We start from the raw sequence: 24,442 nt of genomic DNA, 5'->3' as shown, positions 1-24,442 counted from the left end.
ACAAGTCAAGATTTCTTCATCTTCACTGTTGTTCCTCTGTCTTCGTAAAAAAAGGTATTCGCGGTTGTTATTTATTTATTTATTTTATTTATCACATTTGTATCTCACCTTTTCCCACTGATAGCAGGCTCAAAGTGGCTTACAAAAATATTGTAGTAAGTTACAATGCAAGAAGTGCAATTTTTCAAATATAGCAGAATAAGAAAAATAACAGTTAAACAATGATGGGTATTGAAGTAGGATATAAATAACAATTAATCAGTAGAAAATATGAAAGATAAGATGTAATTAGAGTCTATTGGATCTTATAATAGTAAGGGATAATTCTGATTATGTTGAACCTGGGGAATAAGCCTTCTTGAACTGTTTTCAATGATTTCCTAAAGTTTAGGTAGTTCTGGGTAGTTTTTGTTAATTTGGGTAAGGCGTTCCACAGTTGAGTACCAATGTAGGTGAAGTTTGAGGCGTAAATTGATTTATACTTTAAGCCATTGCAGTCTGGGTAATGTAAGTTCAGATAAGATCGCGATGAACTGGTTCTGGTTCTAGGTGGTAAATCAACCAATTCAAGCATGTATTCTGGTACCTCACCGTAGATTATTCTGTGGATTAATGTACATATTTTAAAGGCTATTCGTTCTTTTTATAGGGAGCCAATGCAGAATTTCTCTGAGTGGTTTTGCAGTTTCAAATTTAGATTTTCCAAATATCAGTCTTGCCACAGTATTTTGAGCCGTTTGTAATTTCTTGAGCAGTTGTTCTTTGCATCCCGCATATATAGCGTTGCAGTAATCCATCTGGCTCAAGACCATGTATTATATCAAATTGCGGAAGACTTCACGGGGAAAGAAAGGTTTTATTTACTTGAGTTTAAATTTAGCCCGTCTATACGCTCTTTGTACAATTTCTTTAGGGTATCCTCTATTTCTTAATCTGGAGCCCAATTCTCTAGCTTTACTCTTGAAATCAGAGACATCAGAACAGATACGTCTATACCTTAAGAACTGAGAGAAAGGTATGCTGTCTTTAAGTTTTTTCGGGTGACAGCTAGTGGACGTCTAGGAAATTGTCCACTAGACTAACAGAGCATAAAAGCAATATCAACACTAATAAAACCACGGCACCACTAGCAGCTCATTGTATTAAGGAAGGACACCCTTTTGAGAGCTTAAAATGTATTGTGCTTCAACAGCTTAAGTGGAGCCGTGGAGATGGTGACAAAAAACTCCTCCTACTGAGACAAGAACTACGATGGATTTTCCGTTTACATACTTTACATCCATATGGAATAAACACAAGGATTGAATGGAATCAATTCTTCTGACACATAGTAGCATATCGGGAAGTGTGATGTCATATGATTGACTGCTTTCAGGGAGGGGTTTATCTGATTAGCGTCTGACGTAATACCTTATAAATCGTGGCCATTTTGATAAGCACTCGAGAGTTAGAGGCAGCGGCTACATTTAACTGTGAGGAGAACCTTTGAAAGGATTTTTTGAGGTATATGTATAGAAAGTGAATTGATGTGACCAGCTTGCTCTCTTTATAGATTCCTTTGGTCAGACACCATGGACCCTGAGGCAGAATCCGAAACTTGGGCCGAAGTTGGGCCGTGGAAGGTGTTCAAACGACTGCAGGATTGAGAGATAAGAGTACCTTTTAGAACCGTTAAGAGTTTGATTAGGTTCTATTAGCTTAACTTTCTCTAAAGAAGGTTTTTATGCCCGTGATGTTTCAAGGGACCTCCCTTATGTTGTAATGATCAACGACAGAGTGCTTCCTTCACATTTGAGGCTTTTCCTCCACATAAAATAAAAATCATTTTCATCACATCATTATCATTATTTTTGTTTGGATATCTGTTTAGAGTTTTCTTAAAATTTACACCTCATAAGCAGATGTAAATAAATGCACATGGCTTCATTATCGCTACAGTTTGTGACACCTGTAGGGCTCCTGGGCAGTTAAATAGCTTGTGTGTGAACATGAGCACTAACAGCTAAAGTCATAGCCAGCGATTTTTGTGGGTGGTCTAGGGGCAGAGTCAGCAGTTATGTGGTTACATGTCGGTATTCAGCAATTATGTGGTTGCGTGCCGATATTCAGAACTTAACCAGACAAGTGGGACCACATAAAACACCAACTTATCTTTGTCCAGTTTCACTTAGGCAGTTAAGTGCTGAATTTCATACGCAACTGGATATTGGCCTGGCATTGAATATCTGGGTATAATGCTGGCAGCAGCCAAGAATCACAGACTACCACTGGCTAAAGATTTATAGGCTTTATAAAACAGACACCCGCTGGACCCCCCCAAGCTAGACAACCTGTTATTAAAATTACTCTTAATGGTAGTTTCCATAATTTGCAAGTTACTATAATAAGATATGTACACTGTATTCTGATTTATAATTGAAGGACTTATTTCCAAAACCCTTTAAGTCCTGTGCAACTGATGTGAACTTAGTGGGTTTGGGAAATAAGTCCTTCAGTTATAGAAAACTTGGGGCTTCTTTTACAAAGCCGCACTAGTGATTCCTGCACGTCAAATGAGAGGAAGCCCATAGGAATTGAATGGGCTTTCTCTCATTTGCTGCACTGAGAATCAATAGCGTGGCTTTGTAAAAGAGGCCCTTTCTGCACTGTAATGTAATAAAGTAGTTGAAAGCAAATAAAGGCCTTGGGTTTTCTTTCTATTTGCATGTTATTTCCTACCTGTTAACTGACTTTCTTGATAAGTGTCTTTACACATGTCAGACAAAGTCTGATGTATGGTATGAATTTTTTAATGTTCATACTTTATGCAAATTTTCAAAGAAAATCTACTAACCAAAAGTATCAATCAAAAGGTTCACTTGTTAAAAGCACCTACCTACTTTGTATATGTGTTGGTAGGAGGTAGGGGAGGGTAAAATAACATATTTGAAAACGGCATGCGTTTGCACTGGGGGTTTTTTGCCCCCTGCCCCTTTTTCTTTGTAGTTAAATGCACTTGCATTTCTTGCCTATGTGTACTTTAATTTCATTTGAGGAAGGCATTGTTCAATCGGCTCATTTCAGCTGGGTAAATGACATTGAAAATTTCATCTTATTGGGGGTCATTTCATTAAGTCTGTTTTGTGCTTTTGTGGACACATACACTTAAAAAAAGGAAAAAAAAAATATATATATGCACTTGTCAAGAAGGGTGTGTATGTTGCTAGTAGGTGGAGTTTAGGAGGAGTTTACATTACAAAATATATACCTGCCATGTATGCTAGTATTTTATGAAGACAAAGAGGGACATAATCAAAAGGGACGCCCAAATTTTGTTGAGGACGTCCTTGCAAAATGTCCCAATGGAGGGGCGGGGAAACCCGTATTATCGAAACAAGATGGACGTCCATCTTTTGTTTCGATAATACGGTCGGGAATGCCCAAATCTTGAAATTTAGGTTGTCCTTAGAGATGGTTGTTTCTGATTTTCGGCGATAATGGAAACCAAGGATGCCCATCTCAGAAACGACCAAATGCAAGCCCGTTGGTTGTGGGAGGAGCTAGCATTTGTAGTGCGCTGGTCCCTCTGACATGCCAGGACACCAACCGGGCACCCTAGGGGGCACTGCAGTGGACATCATAAAATGCTCCTAGGAACATAGCTCCCTTACCTTGTCTGCTGAGCCCCCCCCCCAACCCCCCCTAAAACCCACTACCCACAACTGTACACCACTATCATAACCCTTATGGGTGAGGGGGGCACCTAGATGTGGGTTTGTGGTGGGTTTTGGAGGGCTTGCTGTTTCCTCCACAAACATAACAGGTAGGGAGGGAGATGGGCCTGGTCCGCCTGTCTGAAGTGCAGTGCACCCACTAAAACTGCTCCAGGTACCTGCATACTGCTGTCATGGAGCTGAATATGACATCTGAGGCTGGCAAAAAATATTTTTAAAGATGTTTATTGAGGGTGGGAAGGGGTTAGTGACCACTGGGGGAGTAAGGGGAGGTCATCCCCGATTCTCTCCGGTGGTCATCTGGTCATTTCAGCTACCTTTTTGTGCCTTGGTCGTAAGAAAAACAGGACTGGGTAAAGTCGTCCAAGTGCTCGTCAGGGACGCCCTTTTTTTCCATTATGGGTTGAGGGCGTCCATGTGTTTGGCACGCCCAAGTCCCACCTTCGCTACGCCTCCGATATGCCCCCTTGAACTTTGACTGTCTTTGCGACGGAAAGCAGTAGGGGACGTCCAAAATCGGCTTTCGATTATACCGATTTGGATGACCCTGGGAGAAGGACGCCCATCTTCCGATTTGTGTCGAAAGATGAGCGTCCTTCTCTTTCGAAAATGAGCCTGATAGGCACCTAAGAGAGTGCTTTAGTAGGTGCATGCCTCACCTCTTAACCTAGGTGCCCTATTATAAAATTACTCTTTTTTTGTGTGTATGCAAAAGCATACCTAATAAACTGGGCTGAATTTTCTGCAGCATAATAAAATGACACAAGACAGAAGAGAAGCCTGCAGAGAAGAGAATAATCAACCAGTGACAGTTGACAGCTGCCCAAGTTCAAGGTATGGTTCATTATCTTTTCAAGGAATCCAGTGATCTTTCATATGTTTTCAAAATGAAATCCACATTCTTTCTTCCATTCTGGAAATTAGAACTTGCTCTGAATTTGAAGAACAGATTTTATTTTTCAGCTGCTAAAACTTGTATCATTGCTTTAACCCCCTCCTTCCTTCTACCACATCTTGCTTCAAAGTTGCCTGTGCTACACAACTTTGAATACCACAGTCAATATATACTTGATGTGATTTTAGGTTTCTCCGAGGACAAGCAGGCTGCTTGTTCTCACTGATGGGTGACGTCCACGGCAGCCCCCTCCAACCGGAAACTTCACTAGCAAAGGCCTTTGCTAGTCTTCGCGCGTCCATGCGCACCGCGCATGCGCGGCCGTCTTCCCGCCCGAACCGGCTCGTGTTCGTCAGTCTTCTTTTGTCCGCGCTCGGGACGGTCGTGTTTTGCCGCCGTTTCGTGCCCCTCAAGTTGACCTCGCGCGTCTTCGCGATTTTCGCTAAAAAAAAAAAAAAGACCGCTCCGGTCTTTACCCCTTTCCCGTGTTTCCAGCTTTTCCCCGCATAAGTTTCCTTTCGCTTTCGGGACCGGCCTATTTGGCCTCGGTACGGGTTTTTTCTCCCTTCTTTTTGGTGCCTTTCGTCATCATCGCGAATTTTGATTTTGCCGGCGTGATTTTTCCGCCCATGTCATCGAAGTCTTCCAGCGGCTTCAAGAAGTGCACCCAGTGCGCCCGGGTAATCTCGCTCACTGATAGGCACGCTTCGTGTCTTCAGTGTCTGGGGGCTGGGCACCGCCAGCAGGCCTGCAGTCTGTGCTCTTTTGAAAAAGAGGACTCAGGTAGCGAGATTGGCCCAGTGGAACGCGTTGTTCTCGGGCTCTTCGACGACAACAGCACGGGCATCGAGTGCATCGACGTCGACAGCATTGAAGTCTTCGACCTCGGCATCGACTGCATCGAGGCTTCTACCTCCTGCATCGTCGGTACCGAGACATCGAAAGGCTGCGTCGACGCCGGTGGTACCGGGACCTCCGCTATTGCTGATGTCGTCGGATGGTGGTGCTTCGTCTGGAGTGCAGGTGAGGGCTGTCCATTCCCCTGCTGGTGGCGGTGAGCCTTCGGGTGGGTCTCCCTCTGCCCTGAGGGCTCCTGCGGTACAGCCCCCCCCCCCGCCCCCCCCCTCCCCCCGAGATCGACCTTCTTCGGCCTCGGCCCAGAGGAAGCGACGGTTGTATTCTACGTCCTCGTCGGTACCGGAAAGCTCAGGTGACATGCTTCGCTTGAAGAAGTCAAAGAAGCATCGTCACCGGTCTCCTTCCCGTCTCGGTACCGAGAGTTCTGGGTCGCGGAGGCAGTCGGCACCCAGTAGGCATCGGCACTGGGAGGACCGCTCACCCTCTGTTCAGGAGGTGTCGATGCGCTCCCCCTTGGACAGCCCGGAACCGCCTCCACGCCCGGAACAGACTCTGACCTCGACGCCTGCATCGGCTTCCCAGTCTTTCTCCACAGCCGCTCTGCACGAGAGTCTCCGGGCTGTTCTTCCAGAGATTCTAGGAGAGCTGTTGTGCCCTTCTCCGGTGCCGGGGGTGCTTGCGCCACCGGTACCGACGAGTGAGGCGACGGCTGGCCCCTTGCCCGAGGTGAGGTCTCCGGTATCGGTACGCTATGGCCGCCTCCCAGGCAGACTCCCCGTCGGCGGAGGGAGCTTCGCCGGTGCTGGCGAGGGAGTCCACCTCTCGACGCTCCTACCGTGGCCGTGTTTCCACGGAGTCGAGTTGGGCACGGCTTCAGATGCAGGTTCGTGAACTTGTGTCTGATACCGATGGTGAGGCCTCGTGGGAGGAGGAGGAGGACATCAGATATTTCTCTGACGAGGAGTCTGATGGCCTTCCTTCTGACCCCACTCCCTCCCCTGAAAGGCAGCTTTCTCCTCCCGAGAGTCTGTCTTTCGCGGCCTTTGTCCGGGAGATGTCTACGGCCATCCCCTTCCCGGTGGTTGTGGAGGATGAGCCCAGGGCTGAAATGTTTGAGCTCTTGGACTGTCCTTCTCCACCTAAGGAAACGTCCACAGTACCCATGCATCATGTCCTAAAAAGACATTGCTGGCGAACTGGACCAAGCCATTAACTAATCCCTATATTCCCAAGAAGATCGAATCCCAGTATCGGATCCATGGGGACCCAGAGCTGATGCGCACTCAGTTGCCTCACGACTCTGGTGTGGTGGATCTGGCCCTAAAGAAGGCTAAGAGTTCTAGAGAGCATGCTTCGGCGCCCCCGGGCAAAGACTCCAGAACCTTAGACTCCTTTGGGAGGAAGGCCTATCATTCCTCTATGCTTGTAGCCAAGATTCAGTCCTACCAGCTCTACACGAGCATCCATATGCGGAACAATGTGCGACAGTTGGCGGGCTTGGTGGACAAGCTCCCTCCTGAGCAAGCCAGGCCGTTTCAGGAGGTGGTCAGGCAGCTGAAGGCGTGCAGAAAATTCCTGGCCAGAGGGGTATATGATACCTTTGATGTTGCGTCCAGGGCCGCTGCTCAAGGTGTGGTGATGCGCAGACTCTCATGGCTGCGTGCCTCCGACCTGGAGAATAGGATCCAGCAGCGGATTGCGGACTCCCCTTGCCGAGCGGACAACATTTTTGGAGAGAAAGTCGAACAGGTGGTAGAACAGCTCCACCAGCGGGATAACGCTTTTGACAAATTCTCCCGCCGGCAGCCTTCAGCATCTACCTCATCAGGTAGACGTTTTTATGGGGGAAGGAGGGCTGTTCCCTACTCTTCTGGTAAGCGTAGATACAATCCTCCCTCTCGCCAGGCTGCGGCCCAGGCTAAGCCCCAGCGCGCTCGCTCTCGTCAGCAGCGTGCGCCTCAGCAAGGCCCCACGGCTCCCCAGCAAAAGCAGGGGACGAGCTTTTGACTGGCTCCAGCAGAGCATAGCCGACATCAACGTATCCATGCCGGGCGATCTACCGTCAGGGGGGAGGTTGAAAGTTTTTCACCAAAGGTGGCCTCTTATAACCTCCGACCGTTGGGTTCTTCAAATAATCCGGCAAGGATACACCCTCAATTTGGCCTCGAAGCCTCCAAATTGCCCACCGGGAGCTCAGTCCTACAGCTTCCAGCACAAGCAGGTACTTGCAGAGGAACTCTCCGCCCTTCTCAGCGCCAATGAGGTCGAGCCCGTGCCATCCGGGCAAGAAGGGCTGGGATTCTATTCCAGGTACTTCCTTGTGGAAAAGAAAACAGGGGGGATGCGTCCCATCCTAGACCTAAGGAAAAGTTCAGGATGCTTTCCCTGGGCACCCTTCTTCCCATGATTCAGGAAAACGATTGGCTATGCTCTCTGGACTTGAAGGACGTCTACACGCATATCCCGATACTGCCAGCTCACAGGCAGTATCTGCGATTTCAGCTGGGCTACCCTTTGGACTCGCCTCTGCGCCCAGGGTGTTCACGAAGTGCCTGGCTGTGGTAGCAGCAGCGCTTCGCAGGCTGGGAGTACACGTGTTCCCTTACCTCGACGATTGGCTGGTGAAGAACACATCCGAGGCTACTACTACTACTACTATTTAGCATTTCTATAGCGCTACAAGGCATACGCAGCGCTGCACAAACATAGAAGAAAGACAGTCCCTGCTCAAAGAGCTTACAATCTAATAGACAAAAAAATAAAGTAAGCAAATCAAATCAATTAATGTGGACGGGAAGGAAGAGAGGAGGGTAGGTGGAGGCGAGTGGTTACAAGTGGTTACGAGTCAAAAGCAATGTTAAAGAGGTGGGCTTTCAGTCTAGATTTAAAGGTGGCCAAGGATGGGGCAAGACGTAGGGGCTCAGGAAGTTTATTCCAGGCGTAGGGTGCAGCGAGACAGGAGGCGCGAAGTCTGGAGTTGGCAGTAGTGGAGAAGGGAACAGATAAGAAGGATTTATCCATGGAGCGGAGTGCACGGGAAGGGGTGTAGGGAAGGACGAGTGTGGAGAGATACTGGGGAGCAGCAGAGTGAATACATTTATAGGTTAGTAGAAGAAGTTTGAACAGGATGCGAAAACGGATAGGGAGCCAGTGAAGGGTCTTGAGGAGAGGGGTAGTATGAGTAAAGCGACCCTGGCGGAAGATGAGACGGGCAGCAGAGTTTTGAACCGACTGGAGAGGGGAGAGGTGACTAAGTGGGAGGCCAGCAAGAAGCAGATTGCAGTAGTCTAAACGAGAGGTGACAAGGGTGTGGATGAGGGTTTTGGTAGAGTGCTTGGAAAGAAAGGGGCGGATTTTACGGATGTTGTAAAGAAAGAAACGACAGGTCTTGGCAATCTGCTGGATATGAGCAGAGAAGGAGAGAGAAGAGTCAAAGATGACCCCAAGGTTTCGAGCTGAGGAGACAGGGAGAATGAGAGAGCCATCAACAGAAATAGAAAACGGGGGGAGCGGGGAGGTGGGTTTGGGGGGGGAAAATGAGAAGCTTGGTTTTGGTCATATTTAATTTCAGGTGGCGTTGAGACATCCTGACAGCGATGTCAGACAAGCACGCTGAAACTTTGGTTTGGATGCAAGGTGAGATATCAGGGGTAGAAAGGTAGATTTGGGAGTCATCAGCATAGAGATGGTAGGAAAAGCCATGGGATGAGATTAATGAGCCAAGGGAAGAAGTGTAGATAGAAAAGAGGAGGGGACCAAGAACAGAACCCTGAGGTACGCCGACAGGCAGAGGAATAGAAGTAGAAGAGGATCCACCAGAGTGAACACTAAAGGTGCGGAGGGAGAGGTAGGAAGAGAACCAGGAAAGGACAGAGCCCTGGAATCCAAGTGAGGACAGGGTATCGAGAAGTATGCTGTGATCTACAGTGTCAAACGCAGCGGAAAGATCAAGAAGAATGAGGATGGAATATTGACCTCTGGATTTAGCCAGTAATAGGTCATTGGAGACTTTAGTAAGCGCAGTTTCGGTTGAGTGGAGAGGGCGAAAACCAGATTGTAGTGGGTCAAGAATAGCATGTGAGGAGAGAAAATCAAGGCAGCGGCGGTGAACAGCACGCTCAAGTAATTTGGAGAGAAAAGGAAGGAGGGAGATGGGTCGGTAATTAGAGGGACAAGTAGGGTCGAGTGAAGGCTTCTTAAGGAGAGGTGTGACCACAGCATGTTTAAAGGCAGCAGGGACAGTCGCAGTGGAAAGTGAGAGGTTGAGAATGTGACAGATAAAAGGAATAAGAGTAGGAGAGATGGCATTAAGAAGGTGGGTGGGAATGGGATCAGAGGAACAGGTGGTACATTTTGAGGAAGAAAGGAGAAGTGTAGTCCATGCAGATGACTATTCGACTCCTGGAGCTACTGGGGTTTGTGATAAATTATCCAAAGTCCCATCTTCTCCCAGTACAGAGACTCGAATTCATAGGAGCTCTGCTGGATTCTCGGACGGCTCGTGCCTATCTTCCGGAGACAAGGGCCAACAACCTGTTGTCCCTTGTCTCCCGGGTACGAGCGTCCCAGCAGATCACAGCACGGCAGATGTTGAGATTGCTTGGCCACATGGCCTCCACAGTTCATGTGACTCCCATGGCTCGTCTTCACATGCGATCTGCTCAATGGACCCTAGCTTCCCAGTGGTTTCAAGCTGCTGGGGATCTAGAGGACGTGATCCACCTGTCCACGAGTTTTCTCAAATCCCTGTACTAGTGAACGATTTGGTCCAATTTGACTCTGGGACGCCCTTTCCAAATTCCTCAGCCACAAAAAGTGCTGACAACGGATGCGTCTCTCCTGGGGTGGGGAGCTCATGTCGATGGGCTTCACACCCAGGGAAGCTGGTCCCTCCAGGAACGCGATCTGCAGATCAATCTCCTGGAGTTACGAGCGGTCTGGAACGCTCTGAAGGCTTTCAGAGATCGGCTGTCCCACCAAATTATCCAAATTCAGACAGACAACCAGGTTGCCATGTATTACATCAACAAGCAGGGGGGCACCGGATCTCGCCCCCTGTGTCAGGAAGCCGTCAGCATGTGGCTCTGGGCTCGCCGTTACGTCATGTTGCTCCAAGCCACATACCTGGCAGGTGTAAACAACAGTCTGGCCGACAGGTTGAGCAGGATTATGCAACTTCACGAGTGGTCGCTCAACTCCAGAGTAGTGCGCCGGATCTTCCAGGTGTGGGGCACCCCCTTGGTAGATCTCTTTGCATCTCGAGCCAACCACAAAGTCCCTCAGTTCTGTTCCAGACTTCAGGCCCACGGCAGACTGGCATCGGATGCCTTCCTCCTGGATTGGGGGGAAGGCCTGCTGTATGCTTATCCTCCCATACCTCTGGTGGGGAAGACTTTGTTGAAACTCAAGCAAGATCGAGGCACCATGATTCTGATCGCTCCTTTTTGGCCGCGTCAGATCTGGTTCCCTCTCCTTCTGGAGTTATCCTCCGAAGAACTGTGGAGATTTGAGTGTTTTCCGACCCTCATCACACAGAACGAAGGGGCGCTTCTGCATCCCAACCTCCAGTCTCTGGCTCTCACGGCCTGGATGTTGAGAGCGTAGACGTTGCCTCTTTGGGTCTGTCGGAGGGTGTCTCCCGTGTCTTGCTTGCTTCCAGAAAAGATTCCACTAAGAGGAGTTACTTCTTTTTATGGAGGAGGTTTGCCGTCTGGTGTGACAGCAAGGCCTTAGATCCTCGCTCCTGTCCTACACAGACCCTGCTTGAATACCTTCTGCACTTGTCTGAGTCTGGTCTCAAGACCAACTCTGTAAGGGATCACCTTAGCGCAATCAGTGCATACCATTACCGTGTGGAAGGTAAGCCGATCTCAGGACAGCCTTTAGTTGTTCGCTTCATGAGAGGTTTGCTTTTGTCAAAGCCCCCCGTCAAACCTCCTACAGTGTCATGGGATCTCAACGTCGTTCTCACCCAGCTGATGAAACCTCCTTTTGAGCCACTGAACTCCTGCCATCTGAAGTACTTGACCTGGAAGGTCATTTTCTTGGTGGCAGTTACTTCAGCTCATAGAGTCAGTGAGCTTCAGGCCCTGGTAGCCCAGGCCCCTTACACTAAATTTCATCATAATAGAGTAGTCCTCCGCACTCACCCTAAGTTCTTGCCGAAGGTAGTGTTGGAGTTCCATCTGAACCAGTCAATTGTCTTGCCAACATTCTTTCCCCGTCCGCATTCCTGCCCTGCTGAACGTCAGCTGCACACATTGGACTGCAAAAGAGCATTGGCCTTCTATCTGGAGCGGACACAGCCCAACAGACAGTCCGCCCAATTGTTTGTTTCTTTTGATCCCAACAGGAGGGGAGTAGCTGTGGGGAAACGCACCATATCCAATTGGCTAGCAGATTGCATTTCCTTCACTTACGCCCAGGCTGGGCTGGCTCTTGAGGGTCATGTCACGGCTCACAATGTTAGAGCCATGGCAGCGTCAGTGGCCCACTTGAAGTCAGCCACTATTGAAGAGATCTGCAAAGCTGTGACGTGGTCATCTGTCCACACATTCACATCTCATTACTGCCTGCAGCAGGATACCCGACGCGACAGTCGGTTCGGGCAGTCAGTGCTTCAGAATCTGTTCGGGGTTTAGAATCCAATTCCACCACCCTAGGCCCATGCTTATTCTGTTCTCCGAGGACAAGCAGGCTGCTTGTTCTCACGACTGGGGTGACGTCCGCGGCAGCCCCCACCAACCGGAAGAAGCTTCGCGGGCGGTCCGCACGCAGGGCACGCCCACCGCGCATGCGCGGCCATCTTCCCGCCCGTGCGTGACCGTTCCCGCCAGTCTTTTCTTTTCCGCACCTGGAGAGAGACGTGTTCACCTCTCTCTCTTCCTCAGCCCCGGAAAACCGTCGCGTTGTTCGCGAACCTTCGTTTATTTTCGTTTTATTTTGTTCCGCGTTCTTAAAAATTTTCTTTTTCTGTAAAAAAAAAAAAAAAAAAGAGAACGCGCTGTATTTTCCCTCGTTTTCGCGGTCGAGTTGTTTTTCGAGGTGTGATTTTACCGCCACCATCGACGACTTTGATTTCGCCGACGTGATTTTTCCGTCGATGTCCTCGAAGGTCCCGAGTGGATTTAAGAAGTGTGGTCGGTGCGGCCGGCCTATCTCGCAGACCGACACTCACGCTTGGTGCCTCCAGTGCCTCGGGCCGGAGCACGATACCAAGTCGTGTACTTTGTGTCTTGGTCTCCGGAAACGGACTCAAGTTGCGAGGCAAGTTCTTCGGGACCGTCTTTTTGGAACTTGCGCCGGCCCCTCGACGTCGACCTCGACGGCATCGGTATTGACGGCCGGTTCTTCGGTACCGGTATCGATGTCCGCAAAATCGGCACCGATGGCATCGACCCCAGGAGCACAGGTCCCGTCGGCCCGCCGGTCCTCCGGTCCTCCGGTGACGGTAGGGGTGAGAGGCCGCGTGGGCAATCGGCCCCGGTCACTCCCTCTGCCCATGGCCCTCAGGACCGAACCCTGTCTGACCCGGTCCCTTGAGACCGAGGGGGATCGACCTCCTCCTCCTCCATGCCGCCTAGCGCCGATGACCGGCATCGCAAGAAAACAAAGAAGCACCGTCATCGGTCACCATCGATACATCCGGCCCCCGGCGCCGGAGAGGAGTCGACGCCGAGTAAGCGTCAGCGTCGAGAGGAGAGGTCCCCCTCGGTAGTGGCGGTACCGACGCGTCAGGGTCCCAGCACTTCGGTGCAGTCTCCTGGACCCGAGCAGCTTCCGGCAACGACGCCTCTACCGGCCCTCCCGTCTTTCCCGGCAGCGGGCCTGGACGAGTGCCTCCGAGCCATCCTTCCGGGGATCCTGGAAGGGCTGATGTGCCAGACTGTGCCGGCGCCGGGGGTGCTTGCGCCCTCGGCGCCGTTGACTGTGGCGCCGGCGAGCTCTAGCCCGGTGCCGAGGCCTTCGACGCCGACGCCGCTTGCGGCGCCGGTCTCGACGGCCACACAGATGGAGTCCCCGTCGACGTCGATGGAGGGAGCTTCGTCCCCGCCGGCGCAGGAGTCCACCGCTCGACGACACCGAGGCCTCGGTGCCTCGACGTCGAGCCGGGCCCGGTTGAGGACTCAGCTGCATGAGCTTATGTCCGACACCAAGGAAGAGGCCTCGTGGGGGGAGGAGGAGGACCCCAGATATTTCTCCTCAGAGGAGTCTGTGGGCCTTCCCTCCGAACCCACGCCTTCACCAGAGAGAAAGCTCTCGCCTTCTGAGAGCCTCTCCTTTGCCTCCTTTGTCAGGGATATGTCTGTATGCATTCCCTTCTCCGTGGTCTCTGTGGATGAGCCGAGGGCTGAGATGCTCGAGGTCCTCGATTATCCATCACCACCTAGAGAGTCCTCCACGGTACCGTTGCACAATGTCCTCAAAGAGACACTGCTTCGGAACTGGATGAGACCATTATCTAATCCCATCATCCCCAAGAAAGCAGAGTCCCAGTACAGAATCCACTCGGACCCAGAGTTAATGCGGCCCCAATTGCCTCATGACTCGGCGGTCGTGGATTCTGCTCTCAAGAGGGCACGGAGTTCGAGGGATACCGCCTCGGCACCCCCGGGGCGGGAGTCTCGCACTCTGGACTCGTTTGGGAGGAAGGCCTACCAATCTTCCATGCTCGTGACCCGCATCCAGTCTTACCAGCTCTACACGAGCATCCACATGCGGAACAATGTGAAGCAACTGGCGGACCTGGTTGACAAGCTCCCGCCGGAGCAGTCCAGGCCTTTTCAGGAGGTGGTCAGGCAGCTGAAGGCGTGCAGAAAGTTCCTGTCCAGGGGTATATATGACACCTGTGACGTAGCATCTCGTGCTGCGGCCCAAGGAATAGTGATGCGTAGGCTCTCATGGCTGCGTGCCTCTGACCTGGACAACCGCACCCAGCAGAGACTGGCTGACGTCCCTTGCCGGGGGGATAATATTTTTGGTGAGAAGGTCGAGCAGCTGGTGGACCAACTGCATCAGCGGGAAACCGCCCTCGACAAGTTCTCCCACCGGACGCCTTCAGCATCCACCTCAGCAGGTGGACGTTTTTCCCGGGCCCGGCAGGCTGCACCCTATGCTTTTACCAAGCGTAGGTACACCCAGCCGGCCCGAAGGCCTCGTCAGGCACAGGGACAGCCCCAGCGTGCTCGTTCTCGTCAACAGCGTGCGCCTAAGCAGCCCCCTGCGCCTCCACAGCAAAAGCCGGGGACGGGCTTTTGACTGGATCTATGGGAACATAGCCGCCCTCAAAGTGTCCGTACCGGACGATCTGCCGGTCGGAGGGAGGTTGAAATTTTTTCACCAAAGGTGGCCTCTCATAACCTCCGACCAGTGGGTTCTCCAAATAGTGCGGTGCGGATACGCCCTGAATTTGGCCTCCCACCAAATTGTCCTCCGGGAGCTCAATCCTTCAGCTCCCATCACAAGCAGGTACTTGCAGAGGAACTCTACGCCCTTCTCAGCGCCAATGCGGTCGAGCCCATACCACCCGGGCAGGAAGGGCAGGGATTCTATTCCAGGTACTTCCTTGTGGAAAAGAAAACAGGGGGGATGCGTCCCATCCTAGACCTGAGAGGCCTGAACAAATTCCTGGTCAAAGAAAAGTTCAGGATGCTTTCCTTGGGCACCCTTCTGCCAATGATTCAGAAAAACGATTGGCTATGTTCCCTGGATTTAAAGGACGCATACACTCACATCCCGATACTGCCAGCTCACAGACAGTATCTCAGATTCCGCCTGGGCACAGGGCACTTTCAGTATTGTGTGCTGCCCTTTGGGCTCGCCTCTGCCCCACGGGTGTTTACAAAGTGCCTCGTGGTGGTAGCGGCGTATCTACGCAAGCTGGGAGTGCACGTGTTCCCATATCTCGACGATTGGCTTGTCAAGAACACCTCGGAGGCAGGAGCCCTCCAGGTCCATGCAGTGCACTATTCAACTCCTGGAGCTGCTGGGGTTTGTGATAAATTACCCCAAGTCCCATCTCTAGCCAGCCCAGTCTCTGGGATTCATAGGAGCTCTGCTGAATACCCAGACGGCTCAGGCCTACCTTCCCGAAGCGAGGGCCAACGACCTCCTGTCCCTGGCTTCACAGACCAGAGCGTCTCAGCAGATCACAGCTCGGCAGATGTTGAGACTTCTGGGTCATATGGCCTCCACAGTTCATGTGACTCCCATGGCTCATCTTCACATGAGATCTGCTCAATGGACCCTAGCTTCCCAGTGGTTTCAAGCCACCGGGAATCTAGAAGATGTCATCCGCCTCTCCACCAGTTGCCGCACTTCACTGCTCTGGTGGACCATTCGGACCAATTTGACCCTGGGACGTCCATTCCAAATTCCACAGCCCACGAAAGTGCTGACGACGGATGCATCTCGCCTGGGGTGGGGAGCTCATGTCGATGGGCTTCACACCCAGGGTCTGTGGTCCCTCCAGGAAAAGGATCTGCAGATCAACCTCCTGGAGCTCCGAGCGATCTGGAACGCACTGAAGGCTTTCAGAGATCGGCTGTCCTGCCAAATTATCCAAATTCGGACAGACAATCAGGTTGCAATGTATTACACCAACAAGCAGGGGGGCACCGGATCTCGCCCCTTGTGTCAGGAAGCCGTCGGGATGTGGCGTTGGGCTTGCCAGTTCGGCATGCTCCTCCAAGCCACATACCTGGCAGGTGTAAACAACAGTCTGGCCGACAGACTGAGCAGAGTCATGCAACCGCATGAGTGGTCGCTTCATTCCAGAGTGGTACGCAAGATCTTCCGAGAGTGGGGCACCCCCTCGGTGGACCTTTTCGCCTCTCAGACCAACCACAAGCTGCCTCTGTTCTGTTCCAGACTTCAGGCACACGGCAGGCTAGCGTCGGATGCCTTTCTCCTTCATTGGGGGACCGGCCTCCTGTATGCTTATCCTCCCATACCTTTGGTGGGGAAGACCTTACTGAAGCTCAAGCAAGACCGCGGCACCATGATTCTGATAGCGCCCTTTTGGCCCCGTCAGATCTGGTTCCCTCTTCTTCTGGAGTTGTCCTCAGAAGAACCGTGGAGATTGGAGTGTTTTCCGACTCTCATTTCACAGAACGACGGAGCGTTGCTGCACCCCAACCTTCAGTCTCTGGCTCTCACGGCCTGGATGTTGAGGGCGTAGACTTCGCTGCGTTGGGTCTGTCGGAGGGTGTCTCCCGTGTCTTGCTTGCCTCTAGGAAGGATTCCACGAAAAAGAGTTACTTTTTCAAGTGGAGGAGGTTTGTCGTTTGGTGTGAGAGCAGGGCCCTAGAACCTCGTTCTTGCCCTGCACAGAACCTGTTTGAATACCTTCTGCACTTATCAGAGTCTGGCCTCAAGACCAACTCAGTAAGGAATCACCTTAGTGCGATTAGTGCTTACCATTATCGTGTGGAAGGTAAAGCCATCTCTGGAGAGACTTTAGTCGTTCGATTCATGAGAGGCTTGCTTCTGTCAAAGCCCCCTATCAAGCCTCCTGCAGTGTCATGGGATCTCAACGTCGTCCTCACCCAGCTGATGAAACCTCCTTTTGAGCCACTGAATACCTGCCATCTGAAGTACTTGACCTGGAAGGTCATATTCTTGGTGGCAGTTACTTCAGCTCGTAGGGTCAGTGAGCTTCAAGCCCTGGTAGCTCATGCTCCATATACCAAATTTCATCACAACAGAGTAGTGCTCCGCACCCACCCAAAGTTCCTGCCGAAGGTGGTGTCGGAGTTCCATCTTAACCAGTCAATTGTCTTGCCAACATTCTTCCCCAGGCCGCATACCCGCCCTGCTGAACGTCAGTTGCACACATTGGACTGCAAGAGAGCATTGGCCTTCTACTTGGAGCGGACACAGCCCCACAAACAGTCCGCCCAATTGTTTGTTTCTTTCGACCCTAACAGGCTAGGGGTCGCTGTCGGGAAACGCACCATCTCCAATTGGCTAGCAGATTGCATTTCCTTCACTTACGCCCAGGCTGGGCTGGCTCTTGAGGGTCATGTCACGGCTCATAGTGTTAGAGCCATGGCAGCGTCAGTGGCCCACTTGAAGTCAGCCACTATTGAAGAGATTTGCAAGGCTGCGACGTGGTCATCTGTCCACACATTCACATCACATTACTGCCTCCAGCAGGATACCCGACGCGACAGTTGGTTCGGGCAGTCGGTGCTGCAGAATCTGTTTGGGGTGTAAATCCAACTCCACCCTCCAGGACCCGAATTTATTCTGGTCAGGCTGCACTCTCAGTTAGTTGTTCTTCGTAGGTCAATTTCTGTTATGCCCTCGCCGTTGCGAGGTTCAATTGACCTGGATTCTTGTTTTGAGTGAGCCTGAGAGCTAGGGATACCCCAGTCGTGAGAACAAAGCAGCCTGCTTGTCCTCGGAGACAGTGAATGATAGATACCTGTAGCAGGTGTTCTCCGAGGACAGCAGGCTGATTGTTCTCACCTACCCTCCCTCCTCCCCTTTGGAGTTGCGTTTCATCATTTTTGCTTGTCATTCAACTGGCGGGAACGGTCACGCACGGGCGGGAAGACGGCCGCGCATGCGCGGTGGGCGTGCCCTGCGTGCGGACCGCCTGCGAAGCTTCTTCCGGTTGGTGGGGGCTGCCGCGGACGTCACCCCAGTCGTGAGAACAATCAGCCTGCTGTCCTCGGAGAACACCTGCTACAGGTATGTATCATTCACTTTGCAGGCTACACTCTCAGTTAGTTGGATAAGTTGTTAGGTCAATCTCAGTTATGTCCTCGCCGTTGCGAGGCCCAATTGACCATGTTTGTTGTTTTGAGTGAGCCTGGGGGCTAGGGATACCCCATCAGTGAGAACAAGCAGCCTGCTTGTCCTCGGAGAAAGCGAATGCTACATACCTGTAGAAGGTATTCTTCGAGGACAGCAGGCTGATTGTTCTCACAAACCCGCCCGCCTCCCCTTTGGAGATGTGTCTTCCCTTGTCTTTGTCTTGCTACATATGGGACTGACGAACACGAGCCGGTTCGGGCGGGAAGACGGCCGCGCATGCGTGGGCGCGCGAGGACTATCAAAGGCCTTTGCTAGTGAAGTTTCCGGTTGGAGGGGGCTGCCGTGGACGTCACCCATCAGTGAGAACAATCAGCCTGCTGTCCTCAGAGAATACCTTCTACAGGTATGTAGCATTCGCTTTATCTACTTATAATCCCTCTTATACACAAGCAAAGCTTGAAGAGCTTAATAACAAAGTAATGCATGTCTTTCAGATCATCACACTTAGAACTGAAGTGTTCCTTTTACCATTTCCCTCTCACTTTAGTAAAGCTCCCTTTACTAGGCCTTTTACCAAAGTGTGAAACAAATGTGCAGTTAGGATGTGTTAACTACAAAGCCTCTTCATTAATAAGAACGCCTTTCTCGTAGAACCGCCGAAGGACGTCCTTTTGCAGTATTTTTCCTATACTTTGGACGTCCCTGATTTGGGCGTTTTGAACTGCAATAATGGAATGACTAAGGACGTCCATACTATTTTTCGAATATACCTACCTGATTTTGGCCAACTTCGTGAGGACGTCCAAATTCAGATTTGGACGACCTTTCGAAAATGCCCCTCTAAATGTTAAGTGCATGACAGATAATGCAGATCTGTTAACACCGCCTCTGTTTTCTGCTGCAGTAACAGCTAATGTGCAGTAAGTTAGCATACGATAACTACAAGGTGCAGTCCATGACCATCCCTTCCCGTTCCCTTCCTCTTTCCGCACTGTGCAGTCAACATGTGAATTAGGAGCAAAAAGATGCCACACTTTAGTGCACTAAGTGTTGAGCCACCACAATAACTGTTACCATGGTTATATGCTAACACAGGGGTGAGCAACCTAACACATGGCTGCATGAATGTCTGTACTATCCCTAGCGGGCCACATGCTGAAAATTAACAAAAACACCATATAATTCACTGTCAACAAAAAATGTGATGATAAATGAACATAAATTTACTTATTTATTTATTTTATCATACTTGCTATACCGCCATTGGCCTTGACGTAGACATCACAGCGGTTTACATATTAAAAACAAAGAGAAATGAAAAAAGATAACAAGGGGAAAGGAGAAGGTGGAAAGGCAAAATGGCAGTAAGAGGAAATAGCTAAGCAGTAGAGGGGGAAAGCTTCTGAAGAGAGATGAGTTTTGAGTAGTGTCTTGAATACAGAAATAGTTGGCTGGTTCCTAATAAAATGAGGGAGGTTGTTCCATAATTTGGGACCAATTTGAAAGCAGAGTTGCATGAGATTTTGAGGTGGAGAGTGAAGTGAGAAGGGAGGGTAAAGAGATTCTGATCAGCGGAGCGCAGGCAGCGGAGAGGGGTGTTAGAGATGAGGAGGTTGTTAAGGTAGGATGGAGCTGAGGGTAGACAGGACTTACAGACTAAAAGGAGAATTTTGTATTTTATACGGGCACTGATGGTTAGCCAGTGTTTGTAATAGAGGAAGGAAGTAACATGGTCAAAACAGCTAGAGTTGTGGAGAAGCCTGACTGCAGTTGACTGATCAAGCTGAAGACTGTTAAGAGAGGAGAGGGAGGTAAGCCAGAGTAGAGCAAATTACAATAGTCGAGATGGGACATAAGAGCGAGGATAAGGGAGTGAAGGAGTGAAGAAGAAGTGAGGGGACAGACAGCACTTAGACGGTGAAGAGCAAAAAATGAAGAGTGGTCTGTTATCGTATAGTTTTATCATTACTTTAAAAGTTTCATGAGATCTCTGCTGTTAATCTGCAAATATTTGCAAAATACGGTATTTCAAATCACCATTTATCTGTGTGTAGTTCCCATGGTCTCACAAGCCACAAGTTGCCCCGTGTGCCAACAGCATGCACTAATTCACACATTAAATGCTTGATGCACTTTAGTGAAAAGGCCCATTTGTTCCCTTCTTTTAGTTTTTATGCACATACTGGTGCCCTCAGCTTGGAAATCCATACTTCAGCAGATACATAATACTTCCAGGCCATAAAGTTGAGGGAAGTAAATGTAAAAGTGGGTGCCTCCTTTCAGGTGCCCTGATGCCACACAGTGAGAGCCGTTCATATTGGCACCTGGGTGCCCAGACACTGTTATAGAATACTAGCATAACCCAGTATTGGGCATTTAAAATCTAGCCATTCATCTGATGTAACTGTGGGCACCTAAATGCAGCAAGGGTATGTGTAACTTACAGTATTCTGTAAGTGGGAGGCTCGCCCATGCTCCACCCATGCGAATGCCTCCTTTGCATTTATCACTATGCCACTTAGGCACACCCTTACAGAATAGTGCTTAATGGGTTTGTTGCCACTTATACAGTTGCCCACGAACCTGCAGGTATTCTCTCTATTCACACACGCAAGTGACACGGAAATATGTGTGTCCAGTTATAGAATTTACCTCCATATTACTTAGCCACCACTACAATAACAGAGTTATACTCCGCTCAAGCCTTGCAGTTCAGAGTGACTAACAATCTTAAGAAGCTGGCTATATCCAGGAAAATACAACAATCCTTAATATCAATCAATATGCATACAGTGAACAAAAATAGTATTATGAAATAGAAGTTATAAGATATTTCTTAAAAAGAAACGTTTTTAAGATTTTGCTGAAACTCCTTATAGGAGAAAAGTCCCAATCATAACTGAAATGTCTTTACCTAATTTTGCAGCTTGAAAAGCAAGAAAGCACTCAAATAACCTTTTTATACCCTTGGAGAGGGATAGTAAAATAAAATTACTATTCCCTTTCCTATAATTCCTGGCACCTTTTGCTAATTTTATAATGTTTGTAGAAGCCAATGTAATCTTTCATAAAACTGAGATATTTTATCAGACTTTTTCAAAGAGAAGTTCAGACGGATATCCATATTTTGAATAGTTTGCAATTTTTTAAGTAATTGTTTTGTACAACCTAAGTATGTGATACCACAGTAATCGAGTTGACTCAGGGTCCTGTTTACTAAGGTGTGCTAATGTTTTTAGCGCGCGCTAACACTAAAGACACCCATAGGAATATATGAGTGATCTAGCATTAGCGTGCGCTAAAAATGTTAGCATGCTTACTGCGTGGCTTAGTAAACAGGGCCCTCAATGTCATAGACTGTACTAATATTTTAAATTGATCTTCTTTTTGAAGACTTTACATATCTGCCAGAGTTTTCTAAGGAGCAAAAAGGTTTTCTTTGTTAGAAAGTTTATTTGTGGTTCCAGGTTTTATCAAAATGAAATCCTAAAATTTCAATAGAAAATGACAATTTATGTTTTGTTTGCTTAATAGATCTAGTTAATGGGATCAGATTTGATTTATACCCAAAGCATATAAACTGTTTTATCTGAGGACATTTTTGAGCTCCCTGTTCTAACCCTAAAGTCTACTTACCTTCTCTGTTCTTGGAATCGGGAGATAGCTCTTTCTAAGTACTGATCCAATATTCTTCCTTGTCCAGACAGAATCCCTCCTTTTCCATTGACTGGTCTCACACTTCAGCTTCGGGACCTGCTGCTTCAGCTTCGGGACCTGCAAAACACTTCCCAAAGTCTTCCTAAAGCCTTGCAGAATAGTGTTTAATGGGTTTGTTGCCACTTAACAGTTGCCCTTCCTTTTCTTCCCTTCTTCAGGTTCTCTGAATCCACTGGTTAGGCAATTTCCCAAACCTTCCCTGCTCTCTCTGACTCACTGTTCCACCCCAAAAGATTTCTCCAATCTCAGCTGTCAGATTGTTGAACCTGTTGAAGCAGGTTTTCAGAACTAGACAAAACTCTTCCATTTCCTTGGAGTTCTTTGAACTGGTAACCTCCTAGCCTCTTCCTCCCTAACCATATCCATAAATTTGTTCAAACTTCTTTGCTTATTGAAGGTAAGTCCCTGATTACCCATATTATCCAGCTTAGGGTTAAGGGCCATGTTGAAGTCCCCTTCCACTCTTAGAACCCCTTCTCCTCTCTCCTTCAGTATGTCATAAAATTCTCGCTGTACTGCATTAGATGCATACACTCTCACCAGCATATATTTTACCCCTTTCATCTCACTCTTCAGGATTATAACATACTCCTGTGTGTCCTCTATTTCCCTTGTGATGTTTTGCCATTAGAATACCCACCCCTCCATTTCTGTGCCCTTTAGGCTCATTTTCAAAGCACTTAGATTTAAAAAAGTTCAATAGGTTACTATGGGGCTCATTTTCAAAAAAGAAAAGTCCAAAAAGTGGCATTTGGACATTTTTCTCACAAAAACGTCCAAATCAGTGTTTCAAAACCTATTTTTCAGATGTTTTTCTATGCTGTTCTTCTGCGGTGTGACCAAATCTCAAGGGGGCGTGTTGAGGGCGGGATGTGGATATTTCTAAGCAGTGCATTTTGTCTAGCAAAAAAAGGTGCCGATACTCAAATGCCAGGCCACCCTTCAGGGGTGGAGTGATCATTGTGTAAGCTACATTGAGCCTGCAAATAGATGGGAAAATGTGGGATACAAATGCAGCAAATAAATAAATAAATAAATTGAGGGACGCACCCTACAATAGCCAGGACCCCTGCAACCAGTCATAGAATCTATGACAAGGCAGAATTTGTATGTAGAACCTGAGCTCTTTCATTAAAATATGAGAACCGGAAGTCACGTGACGCGATGCACACGAGCGGCTGCTGATCGCGCTGCTCCGTGCTTTCTCCACATTTCCCGCTGACAAATCCCTTCAAGATAAAGATTGAGGATTTGAACTAGACTATAAACATAGCTAGACTCTGACTTAAAAAGAGTTGGGGGCTGAGGAGCGGCGATGGCGACTAAAACCTTGCGTCGAGACAAAGAAAAAAGTAAGGCAGGAGAAGACAAGATGGCGGCGCCACCGAGCCCGCCCGGAACATCAGTTAGCTCGGCGTGGGCCGCTGAAATTGTTGGTGAAGTGACTACAGCCCTAGAAGCAATATTGGATAAAAAATTGCAGGGCTTGGATGTAAAGCTGGAAGGGCTTAAAAATGATATGTCACAGATAAGCCAGGATATGATATCGTTCCAACAGCGAACAGGAACTCTGGAGGACCAAGTAACTAGCATGGAACAGCAGTGCTCCAAATTAATAAAAATGGTGGAGACGCAAGCAGAAAAAATTGAAGACCTTGAAAATCGGTCAAGGCGCAACAACTTACGCTTCGTTGGACTTCCGGAGGAATTAGGAGAGAAAGAACTTCGGTCATTTTTGGAATCTTGGCTTGTAAAGGAGCTAAAATTATCAGCAGAGATGGGCCCTCTCATAATTGAGAGGGCACACCGAGTGGGGCCAGTGCGACCAAATTCCACTAGGCCTCGAGTCGTCATTTGCCGGCTACTCAACTTCGTGCAGAAAACCGCAATAATGCAAGCCATAAGAGGAGGAACGGGGCTGAGCTACAATAATCACAAAATTCTATGTTTTCAGGATTACTCTATGGCGGTGGCCGCACAGAGAAAGAATTTTGCCCCGGTGTGCTCCCAACTTATACAGCATAAAATAAAATTTGCTTTATTATACCCGGCACGGCTGAAAATCTTTCACCAATCCAATACTAAAATATGCAATTCGGTTCAAGAAGCCCAGCAATTTGTTAAACAAATACTAAGCAGTGGAGATGAATGAACAGTTGACTAATGGATTCATTTATAGTAGATCCGGAGAGTAAGTTACCAGTTGGATTTTGGATTACAATTGTTGTTCAGTTCTAATAAGAATTTACAAGTGACCCGTGGTGACTAAAGAGGATTGGCAATGCACAAGGAATGGGGAGTTTTGACAATGTAATAAGAGGATAACACCTGAAGAAAAAGGGGAATAAATCCGCACCACATGGCAATTCTGCGGCTGATGCTCATCAGAGCCAACTACAATGGGATCCTGTCCATGTGGTAGGGTGTAATGTGTAAGACTATAAGGACAACGTTAAAAGATAAAGGAGACATGTTGATAGATGGCTATTGAAATGCT

At 48.9% G+C, this 24,442-nt stretch overlaps 1 protein-coding gene across 3 annotated transcripts in view; it reads left to right on the top strand.

The window, feature by feature from the left end:
• Nucleotides 1–24,442, top strand: part of LOC115460611 (telomere repeats-binding bouquet formation protein 2-like) — an 81,144-nt gene that overhangs the window by 23,772 nt on the left and 32,930 nt on the right. For all 3 annotated transcript variants that reach the window (XM_030190378.1, XM_030190376.1, XM_030190379.1), the window contains one exon: nucleotides 4,462–4,547. In XM_030190378.1, coding sequence (XP_030046238.1) covers nucleotides 4,462–4,547 — 86 coding nt within the window. The remainder of the gene's footprint in view (nucleotides 1–4,461; nucleotides 4,548–24,442) is intronic.

Source organism: Microcaecilia unicolor, chromosome 1 (assembly GCF_901765095.1).
Source record: "Microcaecilia unicolor chromosome 1, aMicUni1.1, whole genome shotgun sequence".
In the NCBI taxonomy this organism is placed as follows: Eukaryota; Metazoa; Chordata; class Amphibia; order Gymnophiona; family Siphonopidae; genus Microcaecilia; species Microcaecilia unicolor.
Note: the sequence above shows the minus strand (reverse complement) of the source record. Positions and strands in the feature narration are given on the sequence as shown.